At 36.8% G+C, this 19,027-nt stretch overlaps 1 protein-coding gene across 2 annotated transcripts in view; it reads left to right on the forward strand.

Annotated features, from left to right (window-relative positions):
- LOC132550082 (LIM domain transcription factor LMO4.1-like) overlaps positions 1–19,027 on the forward strand; it is a 35,151-nt gene that overhangs the window by 3,901 nt on the left and 12,223 nt on the right. The window contains exons 2-3 of one of the 2 annotated variants that reach the window (XM_060214093.1): positions 739–1,006; positions 12,251–12,488. In XM_060214093.1, the coding sequence (XP_060070076.1) occupies positions 739–1,006; positions 12,251–12,488 (506 nt within the window). Of the gene's footprint in view, positions 1–738; positions 1,007–12,250; positions 13,573–19,027 lie in introns of those variants that run through there. The other variant, XM_060214092.1, reaches the window with a different exon arrangement.

A 19,027-nucleotide genomic window follows, 5' to 3' on the forward strand; every position in this document is an offset into this window, starting at 1 on the left:
ATGTAATCGTTTTGGTACAGCCATGCTGGTCAGTTGGTCAAATTGTGTTATATGCAAGTCCGTGTGGAGAGATTTTTTTTTTTGCTAATTCTACATCATAGTCTGTTATGAACTGACGTAATAGCTGATGGCGTACATTTTTACGTACAAATTTAATCCATGGATAACGGGGAAGGTTTTTCATCAGTCTGTACCTCGTAATTGAGTATGGCCGTTAAGAGATATTAAATTGTTGGGTCTCACGTCCGTCATATGGCACCTCAGATCAATAAGTACACATAGAGTAATTGGCGTGACAGAAACCCGCGGATGACTTCAGCATTGTGCATTAGGAATTAACACGTTTTCAAATGGAACTCCAATTATCCAAAAACATTTCCTTGCAGTTGATTTCTCTTTGATGTCACGGCCAAAGAAGGACATTTCCATTTTGTGAATAATCATCAAATGTATCTAAAGATATATGTAAATTGAATAATACATGGATACGTGTAAAATCGATGAGGAGATTTATGTTCTTAAAGTTTATTGGTATCCATTGCCGATACCTTATCTGATATCGATGTTAATGAATATTTAATGATGAGTCATTCGAGCCTTTGGTTGAAGGTTATTTCACAGGAGTTTTATTCATAAACCAATTACATGTTATTTTGTCCGTAATTATTACGCCCCTTTATAATTTTCCACATTTGACTTTTATATATTTCACATAATCAAGTATATTTTGTTCTTCAGGTTCGGAGGAATGCTCGGCCGTCGTGAATGGAGTCACAATGCAGCAAACCGGAAATGACCAAACCGGAAATGGTTCCATGTTTGGCAATAATGTGAAGGCATGCGCAGGATGTGGTGGACGGATACTTGACCGTTTCCTGCTTCATGCCATGGACAGATACTGGCATACAGGCTGCTTAAAGTGTTCCTGTTGTCAGACCAAGCTAGAACATCTTGGCTCTTGTTTCTCACGGTCTGGAATGATCCTGTGCAAGAACGATTATATTCGGTACGTAGTTGTACGTCATTTTAAGTTCGAGTCCATTTGTAACAGGTACAGTATTGGTTTCCCAACATTCATTGTTCCCCCTCCCCCTCATCCCGCTTCTTTTCTGTTTTCCTTCATTGCCTTTCAGTTCTGTACTAAATGAATATATTTATATAGATATACAAACTAAGATAAAAACGTAATTGCGCTTGGCATAATCCTAGGCAATTGTTACAGCTATATTACTCTCATTTTGATATATATTAAAGTGCTTCCAAGTATATTTAATTTTTGAATGTTGCTTTCCGATAAAGGTAATTGTCTTCTTGACTTTAAAGAAAAAATAATTTTAATGAAAGTGTCGTGTGCAAGTCAACTGAATTAAGATATAGCCTTATATACACAGATATCAAAGGCACAGGAAGTCATTAAATGATACCAACTTTAATCTTAAATTGAAAGTATCATTTTTTCTTGATAATGACGTAAGCTAGTGTATAGTTAAGATGACAGACGATAAATATCACATCGTGATAATGTCTAAACAGGGCACATGTCGCCCCGAGAATGACTTCTGTACAAATCAAATACCTGCATTCAGTCAGCCGAAACGGTGAACCGGTGATAAATGTACTGAGAAGACATCACGCGTAAAATTAATATTATCTAAAATGATGCAGATTTTCGTGGGAAAGATTTTGTCTGCAAGTTTAAACATTTAAGTAATATATTATTTATATCTGCCGTCTTTGCAAACTCGTGTGATATACTATTATCAATTACGTTCTTACCCGGATGCAAGTCCTGGTATTCTAGATAACACTTTGCCGAACGTCGAATTGTTTGTAAAGGAAATTTTGTTCCGGCCGACTTTCGCTTACTTCCGCTTTATAAAACCTATATATTCACTGTGTATAAAGGACGTGTAGTAGCATCGTGTGTCAAAGTAGAACTTGATATGTAGGGAATTATCCCATATATCGTTTTACTTTTTCTTCATATCGTTCGATTTATTATTCATAAATTTGTAAATTATGATTATAAATTTCATGATCATTCAAACGTTTGATGTGATCTAAACCATACTAGTATTTCAATCTAATTTGGAAGGGTTTTGTTGATGATGACTCATTACGATTTCCCTACACATTTCCCAGCTCTTATTTCTTACTCTAGTTGAGCACTGATAAATGCTCGCGTGCACTTTGCTTCGATCCGTGTCGATGAATACTGTCCGATTGATTTGGCTAAAGTGAAAGCTACAAAAGTATGTTCCAATCAGAGACATCCGGGTATTGGCGATGCGCGCGATTTTTCCATCACCGATGATTATTTTTATAATATCTGGGATCAAGAATAAAAAGCATGACTACGTAATGTAGGGCTTTTGTTTGTTATTAATAGATGGTGAGCAGTGATGTACAGAAGTGTGATAATTTCGCACTGCTAATGACTTTCTTTTTACTAAAAAAAATTAATTGAATCATGATTTATTTCGCTGTTTACTCTCAGTTCTATGACGTACCAATCATTACACCTGGGCACAGGTATTGATGTTGTGGTCGTGAACTTAATTGGCACCCTTCTTTTAGATAACGTTGATTAAATGATCACCGAGCTTTATGTATATTTAAGAGATATTCGTTTTCTTTTGGCGCTTGTATTTTCAGTCCGTTCGCCTCCCTGGATTAATCAAAAGAAATATGTTCACTAGGTTTTCTATTACAAGTCGGTGTGATTAGCTGCTTTATGTGTATGGTACCGACGTCGTTAGGCCGGAGCTGCTTACTTTATTAATGTCCATCGGAATTAATTTTACATTACAATCCAAATCGTCACTGCAGACCAGACGTACGAGTTAATTCTGTCGGCTGGCATGGGCTGGCGATATCAATAATACATATTCACCATTAATTGAGTCTTAATTAAAAGTTTTCGCCCTCATCCCTTCTGCTTACCATTGCCAAGTCGGAGTAGATTACTGTCGGTCGGTCGTAAGAACTAATCACGGGTATTGACAAGGGGAGTTCTACCTATCGTGCGGGGAAGCTTTTTACCACTTTGTACTATATCCTTGTAAGTTCCCTAGATATCATCCGATTTCATTCAGATTTCTTCTTGTTCAAGCTTAAAATGTTGCTCTAAAACTTATTCACATTTCAAATAACAACATACCACTTAGGTTCATTTTGATGTTTAAACATTTTCTGTAAAATGATGAAAGTCATTAACCATCTATATGGTATTGTATGAGAACTTGTTATAAAGCATTCTTGTGCTTTCATTTCCACGGTAAAAAGTTGTCTATTTCTGCTGTCGGCGAGTATAATATCTCTGACACCATGTTTATCTTTGTTCTTCGTTTTGAAATTATCGATATAGTAAAAAAAAGTTGTACCTGCGCTACGTAATTACGTGATGACACAGTTATCTCCTCCTTGGAAGGAGCTATTCCGTGTTATATCTTTGTTAATTAATAGTAGTACGTGTCATAACCGAGTTATTTTTGCAGTGTTAATTACGTAATGTCAAACACAGCTGATGTTTACTTGTAGACGTAAAATAACACTCATATTAATTAATAAATCTCACATAATCAGGTATGCTCGTTTTACACCGAGAAAGGACCGCCGAGAACATCTGCCAAATCGTCCTTCCAATTTGTTAGGTTCAAAAAGGGGCAGGCTCTATTAGCTCATATTCATCAATAATTGTGTTGCATCGCGGTTATTTCGCCGGCTTGATTAGACCAATATCAATCTTGGTTGTGACGTTGTTGTGCCGGGACAAGAGAATGACTATTTTAGCTTAATTGAACATATGTTAGCCATGTCAAATTTTAGCGGGCGTTTGTATTATACTCCACGGTTGTTGCGTTCGGCGGTACACATGTACACGGCGCGAGAGGACTGCGAGAGGCTGTACACTGTAGCTAGGTATATAGGACTTAATTAACCCATTAAGTCTCTAATTAAACCACGAATTAAAGAGCAAATTGAATCTTTTGATCCGCTAGACCCTTCGGCTATTTCTTATCCAGTAATGCGAATGTGTTTTATAATGATATATGTATGATATACACACTCTTGTGTTGTATCGCTTAATACACTGTACATATTAAATATAGCAACAATGTCGAGATCACGTGGAATGCTATTTGAACACATGCCCGGATTTCGAAATGATGGCGCCCATACCGAACACTGAACGTACTTTTTTCAATGTTACTGTGGATTAATTCTGGTATTGCATCTGCAAAACAGAACCCTGCATCATAATGACGGAGAATAGTTCAGACAGCAGTTTTCTAGCTTTTTATTGAATTCATCCATTGAAATATGGTCGAGCTAGAAAATTGCTGTCAAACTTAATCCAGCTGATGCGTTGATTGAAAATTTTGTCGACGAATGACCAAGTACAGAAACCAACGATAGCATAATGCTCGGTAATATAAACAGTATAAATAGGATGGTCATGATTTCACAGATTGTATGGCTCTCCAATCCACACTCCTTATCAGCAGCATATCATATGGTTTTGCTGGAAAAAAACCCCAGATATTCTGATAGGTAAAATTCAGGTCTCATGAAAAGTATGGATAGCTAGCAAATCAGCGTGATAGTCGCTGGTAGTATTAGAAACAAGGACTATAACTGACGTTTACATGTAAGTAATATAACTGCTTTCAATTTTCACGTCGTAAAGGATATTATAAAAGAAAAACCCATTGAAAGCAGCCGTTATTTGTACATCTAGAATCTACAAAGCCAAGCAATTATCACGTGTGTACATAAGTAGTATTATTTACAAGTGGTTTATAACACCAATGCGTTCAGACAGAGAGATAATTTATTTACAATTTTACACTGTAATGTATTTTTCATTGTTGAGACATTTCAACATTAGGAAGTTTGTAGTGATGATATCCACTTTCGTTTTCCATTAACTTTGAGGAGTCTACTGCAACATGACAGAGCCTGGATGGGCTGTTTGGCGACAGTTATCTAGTTATTGATAATGTTTATTTTATTGGACTACAGATAATTTAACAAAAGCACATCTCAGACATAGAGACAGTGATTTATGACAGATAACGAAGATTTACCTACCTTTGTAACTCAGTGATGTTGGGTTTTTTTTTTTTTTCAAATCGAACACGCCTTGAATCGGTACGTGCACGGGCCTATGGTTTTCATTAATATAATGCGGAGTTTTATGAAATAATCTCTTAAAGTTATATCTCAGGAACTCTCTTCTGCTTGTTTGTGTATTCGGTTTGATTGGTGCCGTTAGGGAGGAATATTTGTTTTAATATGATGTTCCAACTCCCAAATACATCAGGAAGCATCAGCTACACATTTCCATCATCAAATATGGTTTACATAGCACGATATAATAATACATTACTACATCGATGTAATGGTTATCGTTTAGATCAGAGAAAGGAATTAAAATGATTGTATTATCTGTGACATCAGTAGATCGTATCGGTGACATGGTCGAACGGCAAGGATTGGAGCGAGAGATTGAATTCAGTACTGTAGACACAGGCACCATATCAAATCAATTTATATGGCGGTAGGCCTGATTAATCGGGCATTATCACAATCATCTTCTCATGTTCACACTAAATTGCTTTATTGGGGTTCAAGACAGGGAAATAGCATATAAATAGATATTTTTATTTCTACAAAAATACGTTTAAAAAATAATATTGCGTGCTGGACACAGGCACCATATCAAATCAATTTATATGGCGGTAGGCCTGATTAATCGGGCATTATCACAATCATCTTCTCATGTTCACACTAAATTGCTTTATTGGGGTTCAAGACAGGGAAATAGCATATAAATTGTTAAAAACTTATCTAAATTTCTCTTTCATCCCACTTGATCAAGACATACGAAATCATGTGTACGATTGCATCTTTGTTAGGTATTGAGTTTGATTATGTTGAAGAACTGATTGTGGAAAACAAAATTGGCATGATATTTGTGGCGAGTTGTAATTTGGAGGACTTTGAATACCAACCCGTACTTTGGAGAACTTCCTTGCAGACAGTGGGAATTAATTAGCCAATGGTTTGATCTAAATAATTAATAGTAGTAATCATGTACTTGTAACGCTTTATTCCTGGGAGTCGGCCTTGCTAATGGCGGATCCCAATTCATTATTGTACTTCCAAGGTATCAATATTTGTAGTACTGTCAGTTAGCCTAAACCCGAAAGGGCACGCCCCTTACGCCAGAGAGCGCTGTTGTCATCACCGTGAAATTAATTATGTCAACCCCATTGACGGGTACTCTCGCACACGCGCTTCTCGTCCCCCGGGGCCGAGACATCTGTGTGACATTCGCTTGTGATATTGTTAAATCGTGTATGCTCTTGATAATTATCAAAATTATGCTGCTGTATCTAGTGAATTGAACTAGCCCATGGCTGTCCGTCGATGTAGTTTTTAAACATGAGTTGATTTAAGTGTACATCCATGACGATAGCATTGACCTTCAAAAATAAGACTTAGGAGTCGTACTTAATCCGTCAGATACTTATAATACACGCGACTCCAGTGTACACCACGCATCGGTATAACAGAGTTTCTTCCTGTACAGATTTTGTGTTTTGTACAAGGTTTTTGGTTTTTGTAAGAGAGGTAATTACGTCCGAATGTCATCGATTGGAAAACGTCAGTTTTTGTTTGCGTGTTGGTCGTTGTACTTTTGCTTTTGTTTCAAATTAGGTTTTAAGATTAGCGCCAGCTCTAGATAAAAGAATTGGAATTTATGACATCTGTTGTGATATCCCGAAACCAATGATATTGCCTCCTCTAGCATTTTATCTACGAATTCCGATATCACACATAAGGCCTATTGACAATCTCGCTACGCAAATGTGCCGATGTTTTTCTTCCCTTAACGGCAGGCGTAATTGGTTTTGACAAGCGGGAACTTAATATTCGGTAGCTTGTCTGCCTGAAAATTAATTATATCCAAATCAATAGTGGGCATATAAACAGTCATTACCTAAACTTTAACGATCATTACTATTATATGGAAGCGAATAGGTTGTATACCAATTAAGGCGCGATTCAATTAAACGGCATGGATCGGAAGTGACCACGAAAAGATCAATTTAAAAATGTTTCACCGGAGTCGTGTTAGTCTTCATTATGATGGATACGTGTATTTTTCTGGAGTGCATGAGAACTGATGAATCTAATGGTAAATTATGTCATGTTGGCATATATAACTCGTATAACTGGCATATATAGCGATGTAAATCGCGGCATATCTCACTTATACTATTGTGTTATGACGTCACGACTCGCCTCGTTTTATTAAGACGTAGAGATCTACCTTTTTTAAAAAAGCATATTTCTATTATTAATATAGGATTATTAAACAGTGGCTATTTAAAGCACCAGCAGATTTATCACGGCTTTCTGTTTTTGTTGTCTCCCATTAGCTAGATTTAATTAACTAAAATACCTTTGGGTTGAGTAGAACAAAGTTGTTTTATTGGGATCGGAGATAATTTCTCTCCTGGGGAGCCTGAGCTGAGTGAAATGGATTGTAGAAGTCAATGGTTTGACGGGAACACCAGTCACTGAATCATCGATATCAATTGAGGCTGTGCTTTCTTAGCGCATATTTCCATTTTGGTACGTTTGTATTTAAGGTGTATATATGTCGGCGTTAGGCTAAAATGACAGTTTTACAGACCATAAGAATTAACACAAGATTTTCTTTTATTATCACGGCTACCTTTTGAACTACATAAATAGTGAATTGGGACGCCAAACAGTATGCAGAACTTTATTTGTGCACGGTGTCGTAAATTTAGAGTGATATCCAATATGCAATATTCACGGAACTACTTAGTATAGTGGGATGGCTGGAGCAGGTGTATAATTTCGGGGTGACTACCCTCACCTTTACTGTACTAATATATAGAGAGAAGATTGGTTATTTCTACTCGATATATGTAAACATTTCCTCCCGAAAGTGTTCATTTATCTTCCTGTAATATCACTTTTCATCTTGTTCAATTTCTGTTGAAACTCTGTTGATATGGTGTAATCTTACACAGCCCAGCAAGACCCACAAAGACGGCAGCCATTGTCAGCTCCTCATAATTATTCTTATCAAATCATTTAAGGATACGCCTACCTTTTCAACACGTTAACAATAATTTAAATGATTTAGCCCGCTTGGTAGGCCATCGACTCAAGTCTTCGCTATTATCAAAACCAGCAATCCGTAAAATTGAACGACCCTGTACATCATCCCAAAAGATTAACGACACACGTCGTTGTCATTTACTTATCTCATTCTGAGACAAGGCGGAACGTGTAATTACGAAGGGGTTATTTAGGATGTTTAGAGATTATTTTTTTAAACTAATGGTCAGCAACCCCTCCATGCATGATTCTGACCTAGATATTAGGAAGCAAACATTCTGACGATAAAGAAGACGTATGCATTAATGGCGTCGATGCCTTTTATCGCCGCTATGTGGTGTGGTGTGGGGCGACAAGTAAGAGAAAAATCAGTTCATTTCCGATCCTAATGGATGCCTAATCCCGTCAGCTTACATATATTTCCGTAGTAGACGTCTGTACTTCTGTTTTAGATGAGATTCCACTATTCATTATCTCGCCGTTGCTCTACAAGTATACTATACCACAGCTCTGTAGATTGGAGTCATTGGAAACGGATTTGAAACCATGATCTTCACCTTTAATACTGGAGCGCTGGGTGTAGACCCCTTCTCCTTCCTGAACAATTTTTAAGGATCTGTAGATAGAACATTTAACGATGATTATTTCAAATTTCAAATAGAGGATGAATCGTCTACTATCGTATGACTGAGGGGTCCAAGGCAGAACAGCAAATTTAACTAAATACAACTCTCAAGGGCGACGAGGCAGTCAAAAATCAGGAAATGGGATAAATGTTTTTTTTTTAATGATCACTTGAATAAACGTTAACTTTCAAAGGAAAAGCGGATCTCCGGACCAAGAAGGGTTAGATGTTGCAAGAAGAGAGATTTTAGTATTTAGATGCAAAATTGTGGTACCTTTTTCGAAACTAGTATAGATACAACTAAAACATCTACTCTATCTGTACATCAGATTAAATTCTAACCAAAAAAAACAACACTACAAATCGAGTTACAATCAAGTTATGGAGAAGAGACGGAGTTTTACCGACATCTGAATCAATCAATGATATGTGGCCTGATGCAGGACATTAGTTTAATGATAAAATATTTCAGATCAAATTGAATTTCGTAAACGAGTAAGATATTCGGGAGGATGTAAAAATATCCAGTTAGAATCGGAGTCATTTCACGGCGCCAATACACGGATTGGACTTTTATAGGTAGGCAGTTATATGTCTGGACACTAAATTTGACGAAACGAAGGTAATGTGTTAGCTATACTAGGTGTCCGTTATGGTAGAGAATTCCGTAAACACTAAGGTAGACTGTACATCCCACGATATGGCACTATTTCGTAGAAGAATAATTGCTAATTAACTTACTAACACGTTACCCATGCTGATGTGGACGGCACGGCCTCCTGTATGTTGTTCTCTGAGGTAGTCAGCAACTCTTGCAAGAAAATTCCGCTATGAAAAAAACCTCTGACTGCTGACAGGGCGCAAAACCCAGGTAACAAACAATCAATGACGCAGAGCTACGTGGCTTACCAAGAATTTGTGTTATCTATATGTAATTTACAAAAATATTACCCAACATCCTAAATTGCCCGATTGCATTAGTAAATAGAACCATTGCAATAACGTTAGTCCAGTCAACCGAGCGTTGCCTTCAAAATATCCTATTCTATGGATATTACTTTACATCTCAGTATTATTTATTTAAATGTACGGGACAGAGCTGGCGGCACCGGATACACTGTACCCCATATAGGGACTGATATAAGCCAGACCCGTGTCATTTTGCGTCCGAAACCCTGTGCTAGCTTCATCAGTGGACGTTTATATCGCACAGCCCTCCTCACCACAAGATTCCATTAGTCCGCCCCGTGATAAAATTTTCTATAATTTCATGAATGTTTTTACGCATATATGTTATATTTCTAAATTGCTTTTGACAGTTAAAGCTCTTGTTTTCTGCTCTGACATTAGACAGGAATTAGACCAAAATATAAAACCTTGCTTAAAAGTGTTTCTATTGTATACATCATATCTCTGTCCAGATTCTCGGTAACTGTCTGTTAAGTTGTTTCCTTGTCTGGGATTGCAAACCGTCAAGATACGTGTCATACAGTGTTGAGAGAAACGACTTCTATTGACCTTCATTCGTGTCACTGTCTTGTAAATTGCTCTCTGCGTGTTTGATTTTAAAAGATTGGGCGTGAGCAAGTCCTACATAACAACCATAATTTTAGATGTAGACATTTGTAAACTTTCTCAAGGAATACTGTCTGAATCTTCTGTGAAACTCTGGTTGGACCAACTCAGTTTGAGACTGATTGGAACAACGATATGACTTTCAGGCAGCCATCTTGAATTTGATAATATTAAGAATATTGATAACTTAAAAATTATCAGAATTTTTTCCCATCCATTCCATTAGGTTTCTTTAGGTATCTAGTTTTGTATTTGTATTTGGAAAAAAATACGAAATATGTTTATTCGTGATTAATCATGACAACATTATCTTGGTAAGAACATAGCTATCAATTAAGCTGTTGTAGATGAAAAAAAAACAGTCACACTTACAACGAACCAAAGACGATCACTTTCTCAGAATTGGCAACCCGATCCAGTTTCGTTTTCTCTTTTAAACAGTTACTCACCGACACTTGTATACTGTGAAATGGTATCATGTGTTTGTACTACTAATCTTTTTAAGTAAGTTGCATGACTTCTGTATTCAAGCACAGACATATTCTGATTGTCAGATACATTTAACTTTATTGAATTTAGAAATGTACGGGCATATTTGAATGGTAAAATGTGTTGGTGTACAAGATACCATTTTCTGTTGTAGAAGAACTCAAATCACTTAAATATCTATCCAAACATTATGTTATTGTGCTTTTAAAAATTCGAATAAGAATATCATAAAGGATACGTTTAAGTATTAAGTTGGATTCTAGATCGCTTGGAACATCCAAATGCTAAATAAAGCCTATTGGATAAGGTAACCAGACGCAATAAAACCCCATCATTAGACCGGTTCTAAAATCGTTGTAAACAAAATTAACGCTACTTTCAAAAGTCGGAATATGTGTTAAAGGTTTTTAGTCATTAACGGATGTCAGTTTAAAATCCTTTTCAAACCGGTAAAATATATCAAATGGTTTATCAATATTTTATAAAATCTTATTAAATATTGATTTTCTTTAAAAGGATGATGTTTTAAAACCATAACTGCAACATTTCCAGTCAGGCTTTGAGAAGAACAGAAATAGAAATAAAGCATTAAACCGCTAATGCATATTCATACATCACTTTGTTTTCGATTCCCAAGGTGGAGGGTACTTGCGCTGCGGGATAAATCGTTTGAAATATCCATAGAAATCAAGGATCTTTGTTATTAGCGATTCAATTAGTGTAATGTAATATTTACCACCGGAGCCTTTTTATAGACCAACTCCCTTGAATCTATGTAATATATATAAGCTAAGACAATAAAAGAACTACCCCATTAGTTGTGATAGCTGAGGAACAAATCACTTTGTCCAACGTTATCAACTCACTCGAGCGAGTAGGAGTCGAGAATTTATGAATTTTAACACTGAGTAACGCCATTGTGGAGAAATTATGTTTTGGGTAGAAGGGCAGGGATAGTTGGTCAAGAATCAAGAAAAAAAATTGTTATTTGCTTATCCGAAATGACACTTCAACAATCATCAGCTTTCATGTTTATCGACTTTCAGCTGTCAGCTTACTTTCCTCTCCAAGATATGTAAACTCTTGAAAAAGATAATGTTCAAGGTTTTTAAACACAAACAATAGATTCCATGTTGTTGTACAGTGCAGCATAAAGAAAAGTCGACTCGGTTTTACAGTTTCTGGGGGAAAAAAATCTGAAATCGCTGCTGATTTCTCTTGTGTGTGTTTGCTCTGTGCCCGTTCGTCGTTGGTTACCGCTTTATTTACAATACTGATTACCATTAACATATATTTGTTTACTAATATCTATACATTTTATGTTTTTTAATATAAAAATGGTTTCCGATTAGTTACCAAATATTTACTGATGCCAATTTTGTTAATATTTTACAGGTTATTTGGTTCAAGTGGGTCATGTTCGGCGTGCGGTCAGAGTATTCCGGCCAGTGAGTTTGTAATGAAAGCACAAGGAAATGTATACCATGTCAAGTGCTTCAAGTGTGTCACGTGTCACAACCAGCTTTCCACTGGCGACCGGTTCAGTATTTTCAATGGAGGACTATTGTGTGAACAGGACTATCCAAAAGTTATGAAAGGTCACGTGATGGGATCCGCTAGGGGGAGCCACAAGGTACAGGGTAGTAGCACGCTAGAACTCCTCATAAGATCGACGCAGTCCATATAGTCTCATAGATTGCATTTCATATCTCATTATATACCAAATACTTTGTGCATATTTTTTTCTTTATTGATATTGAATAATTGATAGTCATTCCTATCTTTTCATGTTTACTGCGGTTGGTTACGCGATTCTGTAACGTCGGTCTCCCGCCGACTTCCATTTTATGTACTTCCGGTTTGATAATTCATTGTATATTTATCCAACCGATGGCTTTGTTTAGCTGTACAAAGCAATGCAGAATTATTTTGTTAAAATTTTATTTATTGCTTATTGATCATCATCATCACAGAACATGGCCTCTTTTCAAGTTTGTGTATAAAACTAAAGATGCAATTTTGATAAAAAATATAATGAAAAGATTCGCAGAATGACAATGTAGGGCAATTTACTCATTAATTGAAGGCTGACGCCAAATATTCACTCCGCATTGGCGCATGTCACGTAATGCAGACTTAATTCGATAATTGGAAATAGAAAAAAGTTCAGTTGTAAAACTAAGGCAGAAGTGCCTCAGTTTAATCAGTTTAAATCTGAATAATCTAGTCTTTTGTTAAAACAATCTGTTACCACGAAGAGCAATGCTACATAGTATCTGGTGATGGGTGTGTGAGGGCTAATGTTATGAATTGATTAGTGATCAATTCAGATATATCCCATGTGATATTCCATATCTTAGTTTTTACAATGAAATGTCGATCAATGTAGCCATTCGAATTTTGATATTTTTTCGTACTGTTAATCTCGCTGAGTGTTTCCCCCCACTGTTTTGGCAGTGTTTGTATCAGTGGCTGCGTTGTTCTGGTGGTATGAAATAGTTCTTGACAAATTGACTTAATATTTTCTGTTGGAATAACGTTCGTTACACGAAGGAGAAACATTTTTGTTCAAAACTTGTGAAGTAAGTTTACAATGTTATGGATTAACGGCTGATGACGTCACACGAGGATATGTAGATATATGTTGCTCTTTGGATTATGATTAATGACGTCACACTGTGGATTATGATTTGAAATATTATTACTGATCACCAATAAACTGTCCACGTATTTTGAAATGCTGCCTCGGTTTTTTTCCTTCTAATTCTTGGTCAGAAGTCGCACAAAAAATCGAAAGAACATGCATGCTGTTGGACCTTTGGTACCGGAAGTACGGGTGTTGATAAGGCGGAAGCCATGTTTTGTTCTATTGATGATATTAAGTGTGATAAAAACCATTGAAGCGATGGGTTATTCTGTGACCGGTTGATGTGCTAGGGAAATCATCAAATCTGTTTTTATGTAGACAGTTTTGTTCTTTTGCGTGTAAAAACGTAGCGTTAATTGAAGAATTTCAAGTCGGGGACGAATTCAAAGACAAACCATCGGAAATTTGATCAGATCCAGCTCATAGACCACTACTGACTCGATCTGTTGTGACTAAGGGTTAAAAAAGGTCTTGGTAACCTTGATTACAGACCATAAACTGGACTATTCCCCTCGTTTGTACATACGTCAATTAAATTAAGTCATGCTTGCCGCTAAGGAAATAGTGTAAACATGTCGAACGATGCACTGACAAGAACCAAATGCTGTTGTAGAGAGCGAGCCATATGGCCCACAATAAAAGCTCAAAGTGCTATTAATTGGTGTTTATCTTGCCGGGGTTAAAGTCCACGTCTCCGCTCTCTTGTCGACCCGGGACATGTGTAAAGGGAGGTAGAAATTTAATGGGTTATTAGATCTAGAAGCTATTGAAAAGCGTCCAGACTCATCAACAGAACGTCCGGACTCCTCATCAGTTCAGGGGTTACCTGGTCCTCTTAGATTAAAAAGACATTTTGAAGAAAATTGGCGGTATGCTAGAGTATCGATTGTGTTGTGAAGACACTTGTCAAAATGGCGGAAATGACGTAATAGCTTTTCATCAAGCTCAATTATTACTACAATCTTATGTTATTTATCGATTCATTTAGCAGTAAGTGGTTTAACCAATTGCAGTTACTTCCCTTTTTCTGAACTCTTTGATATTTGTAATGGACCGTTGTATGATTCCATTTACATTGATTACGGATAGCGAAATTAGAAACCAAAAAATTAATGGAACGCAAGAATTGTAATAATGCATACGATCTGTTGGTATCACTTGTGACCCAGGAATGGGCCCACGTAATGGACATCTTGTGATGGACGAATAGACGAGCTGGCAGTATGACTGCACAGAAATTCGTGTTCTCAGTAATAAAACCGATTCTTATACACGCCGGTACTAACACTGGGGTCGAATTAATGACGATTATATACATATACATGTACTTCGGAAAATACGTAATGCTCGGAGTAATAATAACAACGCTATTGATTTGGTTACTAGTGGTTAATAATTGAACAAGTCATTTCATCTTCACAGAGCTTTACATAGCATTTACGGGGGGCTTAATTATCATATCATACTTACACAGGACTTGCATGCTCTACCCCACCAGGAGTCTCCCTCCTGAAACCCGACAATTAATTACACTTAATCAAAGACCAATACTTAATGAGGAAAATGGATCAATCACGGAATAGAAGTATATAGGAATCCAATATGGACAGACGGTATATTGTCTAAATCATCACGCCGTCGTATCTAGAAATATTTGATAATGTGAAAGGCCAGTACGTGCGTAACATGATAACGAATAATTATACCTGGAATCGGAAATGTAACGATGGCTGAGGTAGTAAACAAGCACACGCCGCAACGATAAACTGGTGCAAATATAACGTTTGAAGTGAGCTAATTTTTGGTGTCCCATAAAGTTTACAATCGTGCAATGTCCGAACATCATGTGTGTATGGGTGTACATCACACGCAGTCATTGTACTTCATGGAATGACGTGCTAAAATCGCGTTTTGAACACGAATGTATAGTGTGTGTTATCTTGTTGACTACAATTCCATTTTTTTTATGTTGCTAGAACTCTTTGGTGTCTGGTGCTGCCAAATACGGTCACGTGATCATCATTTACAGAGTTATACCCCTTCATTTTAATGCCTAATTCAGATCATAGTTTAGGTCAGTGGATTTCCTTGATTCCAGTGTTCTTTATCGAGGTAGCTTATAAAGTACCAGCAGAGGTTAGTACATGGTACATCTCTGTAGTTTTAGTAACAAATAACTTACTAATTTTGTAAGCAATTTCTGTGGCTCTAGATTCGCGGGAAGTATCTCGAATCGTGGTAATCCGCTCACAGTCGGCTATCACGTGCAAATCTAGATAGAGATTCCAACGCTATCAAAGTGGTAGTTCATCGTTAATTACAGAATTTTTACACCTATGCAACTTTACTCAGTCCGTACTGATGGGTAATACAACACAACCATTTGTTTCCATGGTAAAGTTGTATATAAATAACTTACAACAAATGGAAATGCTTTTTACACACAAAAGTTTTTTTTTTGAATTATCAAAAAATTAAATATTTAAAACAAAAACTGAAACATTTTCGCTTTCATGGACAATTGTGTCTTTATTAGATCAGGTTGGTTTTAGCGTGGGCATTTGTAACCATATATTAGTCTATTGTACAGTATGGTAGACGTACCTAATAGATATTCTGAAACGGAGAAATTACCATATACCTATAATATAAATCTATGGAGTGGTGGAGTAAAACTTCAATAGCGGCACGGGAATACTTCAGTACATTTAGTTTGAAATGTCCGTGCTGTTTCCTTGTAAAGTGCTTTCAACATGCCTGTTTTCACACCCGACAGGTCGAGGCCAGAACGTGTAAAACACGCGCATTAAGCTTCGCTACTCCCATGAACCTTTACGTACACGACCCTTCACTTACAACTCGCCAAGCTCGTAATTACATACACACATCTAATGAAGGCTGATCGCTGTTACTTAACCCAACACTTCGGAGATAAGGAAATAAAAACTGTATACATCTACCATGAAGCAGGACTTACCATCCTCCGTAATTATCTCTTTGTAGAGAGATCCGTTCATGTTGGAATAAGCCATTTTGAAAATTACCATTAAGAGTGTTATCTGCTATACAAACAAGTGAGTGAAGTTGACAAGCGACGTGGATTAAAATGGATAATTATGCAATTTCCTTCTCCATTTGATGTGGTGGTTTATTTACAAAACTAATGGAGTTCTTAATAGCTTGAACATGTGGCAGTCCTTTCTCTAACAGTTTCTCGCGGGGCACAGATTGTCTTCGAGGCATCTCATCTCTCATCGAGGCTAAATGCCGCTATAGGTTTAAATAGAAGATTACAAACCCGTGAGAGTGTGACTGCCTCATCTGACAGTGTAAAATGTCGGGAGATCTGAACACGACATTAAATACATTAATAGTCACACCTGCTGCAAATGAAGATTTTAAAATAACAAAAGGTTTTAAAAAAAAATCTTGTATATGGAAATAAAATATTGGACGGATTTATCACATGAATAATAGCTTTAAACATTTAATTTTAGGTTCTAAAAGTTAATATATTTCAATCAAGGTAACCGCCGACCTCTTTTGATTGACAGATCCCCTGATAACAGAAACAAATTGTGGTCGATTTAGATTAAACTTTGACATTGATTTGCTAATCTGTTTCATTGAGTTAATTTGTCTCTGCCAGTGTATATTTAATCATGTGACATTGTTATGTCAGTTGATATCGAATGTACATGTGATATCGCTTGGGAATTTAGCTGTAATTAATTAACCGAAATCAATTTTAACATAATTTATGTATTAGGTTTACTTTATACACACGTGGCATTTAAGGCAGGTCATCAAATACTGGCAGCATTATTTAATTAAATTTAATTTGACGGCAGTATTTTAGCTAATGAAACTAAACTGAAACATACGCAATTCTGTGATTATCTTTGTATGTTGTAGGGTTTACCATTAGGACCCCGTGGCTACAAACAGTGTGTGATTAACACTAATCATTGTTACGGATCAAACTAAATACGTAATGCCAATATTGATTTCCTAAACCAATACAATTATATTTATCTACCACACCAATTGTACAAGCCATTTAGTAGTTTGACACGAGTGTTAAAGCCCTCCTAGCCACGCTGGGCTGGAGGCTAAACCTTCAGTAGCTATCCATCAATGTCTCTCAATGTCAGCCAATACTGAAGGTTATGTGTCTGATAAAACTTACTGTATTCATGCACATTTCATCAATCAATTGGTACATTGTAAATCGATAGGTCGATACATATCGATCATCTCTTGATCTAAGTAAAGCACGTTGACGTCTTGACAGTTAGTATCTATCACGGTGACCGGCCCGATCGGTATGCTGTTACAGATGAAATCACTGATAATGGCCACCCTTTATAGGAAATTTCATTTGATCTGTCTATCTCTTACCCCTTTCCTGACGTGTCAGTGACATACATGATGTCGACCGCCCCTTTCCCTCTCACTCCCTATTCACCAGTGATGCAACACACCACCACCTCTCCCCGTTCATGTGATGCACTTTACTCGCTAGTAGTAATATTTATTGCATACTTGCACTGAACGTTAATTTTGCACCCTGCTTCCTTCACATTATGGTAATACATATTGTTATGACGGTGGGCCTTACTCCTTCTGTCTTTAATGACTTCACCCTTCTCCTTCATACATCCTAGTCACGTTAACAGCCACGCCAAAATGAAGACAGAAGTCAGGAAGGGAAACACCATCCGAAGAAGTGTCGGGAAGGTTAGATACGAGTGAAAGGAAAGGCGAGGGTCACATATATTACAGTACGAAATCCCCAAAGTTGTAAACAGAGAAGGTAGACACAGATTATTGATTTGAATCATTGATATGATAAAAATTTCCATAGATAAGGTAATGATAGAGAGTCCATATTTCGATAGACAGGGTATGGGTTTTCACTTATAGGTACATATTTTCAACGGAAATGTTCAGTTTTCCCTTTTATAAGGTACATGTACAAATCTCCATTGATAGGGTACAGAAATCCAAATGTTTTGATTGTGTGGTAAATACTTGTAATTTGCACCTCATGAAAAACGATCGATTCTTGACTTACCAGTTATCGATTTAATCTTCCATAATGAAACAGGAGTGATTTATTGGATGCTGGGTATGGTCTAAGGTAAACTTTGAATAAGATAAATAAAAAAAGTAAAGTAAACAGCTTTTTCTTATGATCCGGAAGAGTCATGGTCATGGTGTTTACCTGCAGGTACATAGTAAGGGTTACTATAAATGACTTTGACCTAATTTCGCAGTTAAAGGGGTGACCTATGTTAAAAACTACAAGCAGCGTTATGTGGAGCAATTGCTCATCCATGTAGGTTGAAACTATGTTAACTGATAATGGAAGACATGATGATGATTTTATAAGTTTTGTTGAAATATGTGTACGTGAGCGGTACAGTTGGTTCCCGTGCCGATGTGTCGTATCACCTGTACGACGTGCCGGGGTACCATATCCACTGCCCCCTCTTGGTGATGATCGGTATCTGTTTTTCCTG

This window comes from Ylistrum balloti, unplaced genomic scaffold, assembly GCF_031769215.1.
Source record: "Ylistrum balloti isolate Yb309-2 unplaced genomic scaffold, AGI_CSIRO_Ybal_v1 Utg370104, whole genome shotgun sequence".
Lineage (NCBI taxonomy): Eukaryota > Metazoa > Mollusca > Bivalvia > Pectinida > Pectinidae > Ylistrum > Ylistrum balloti.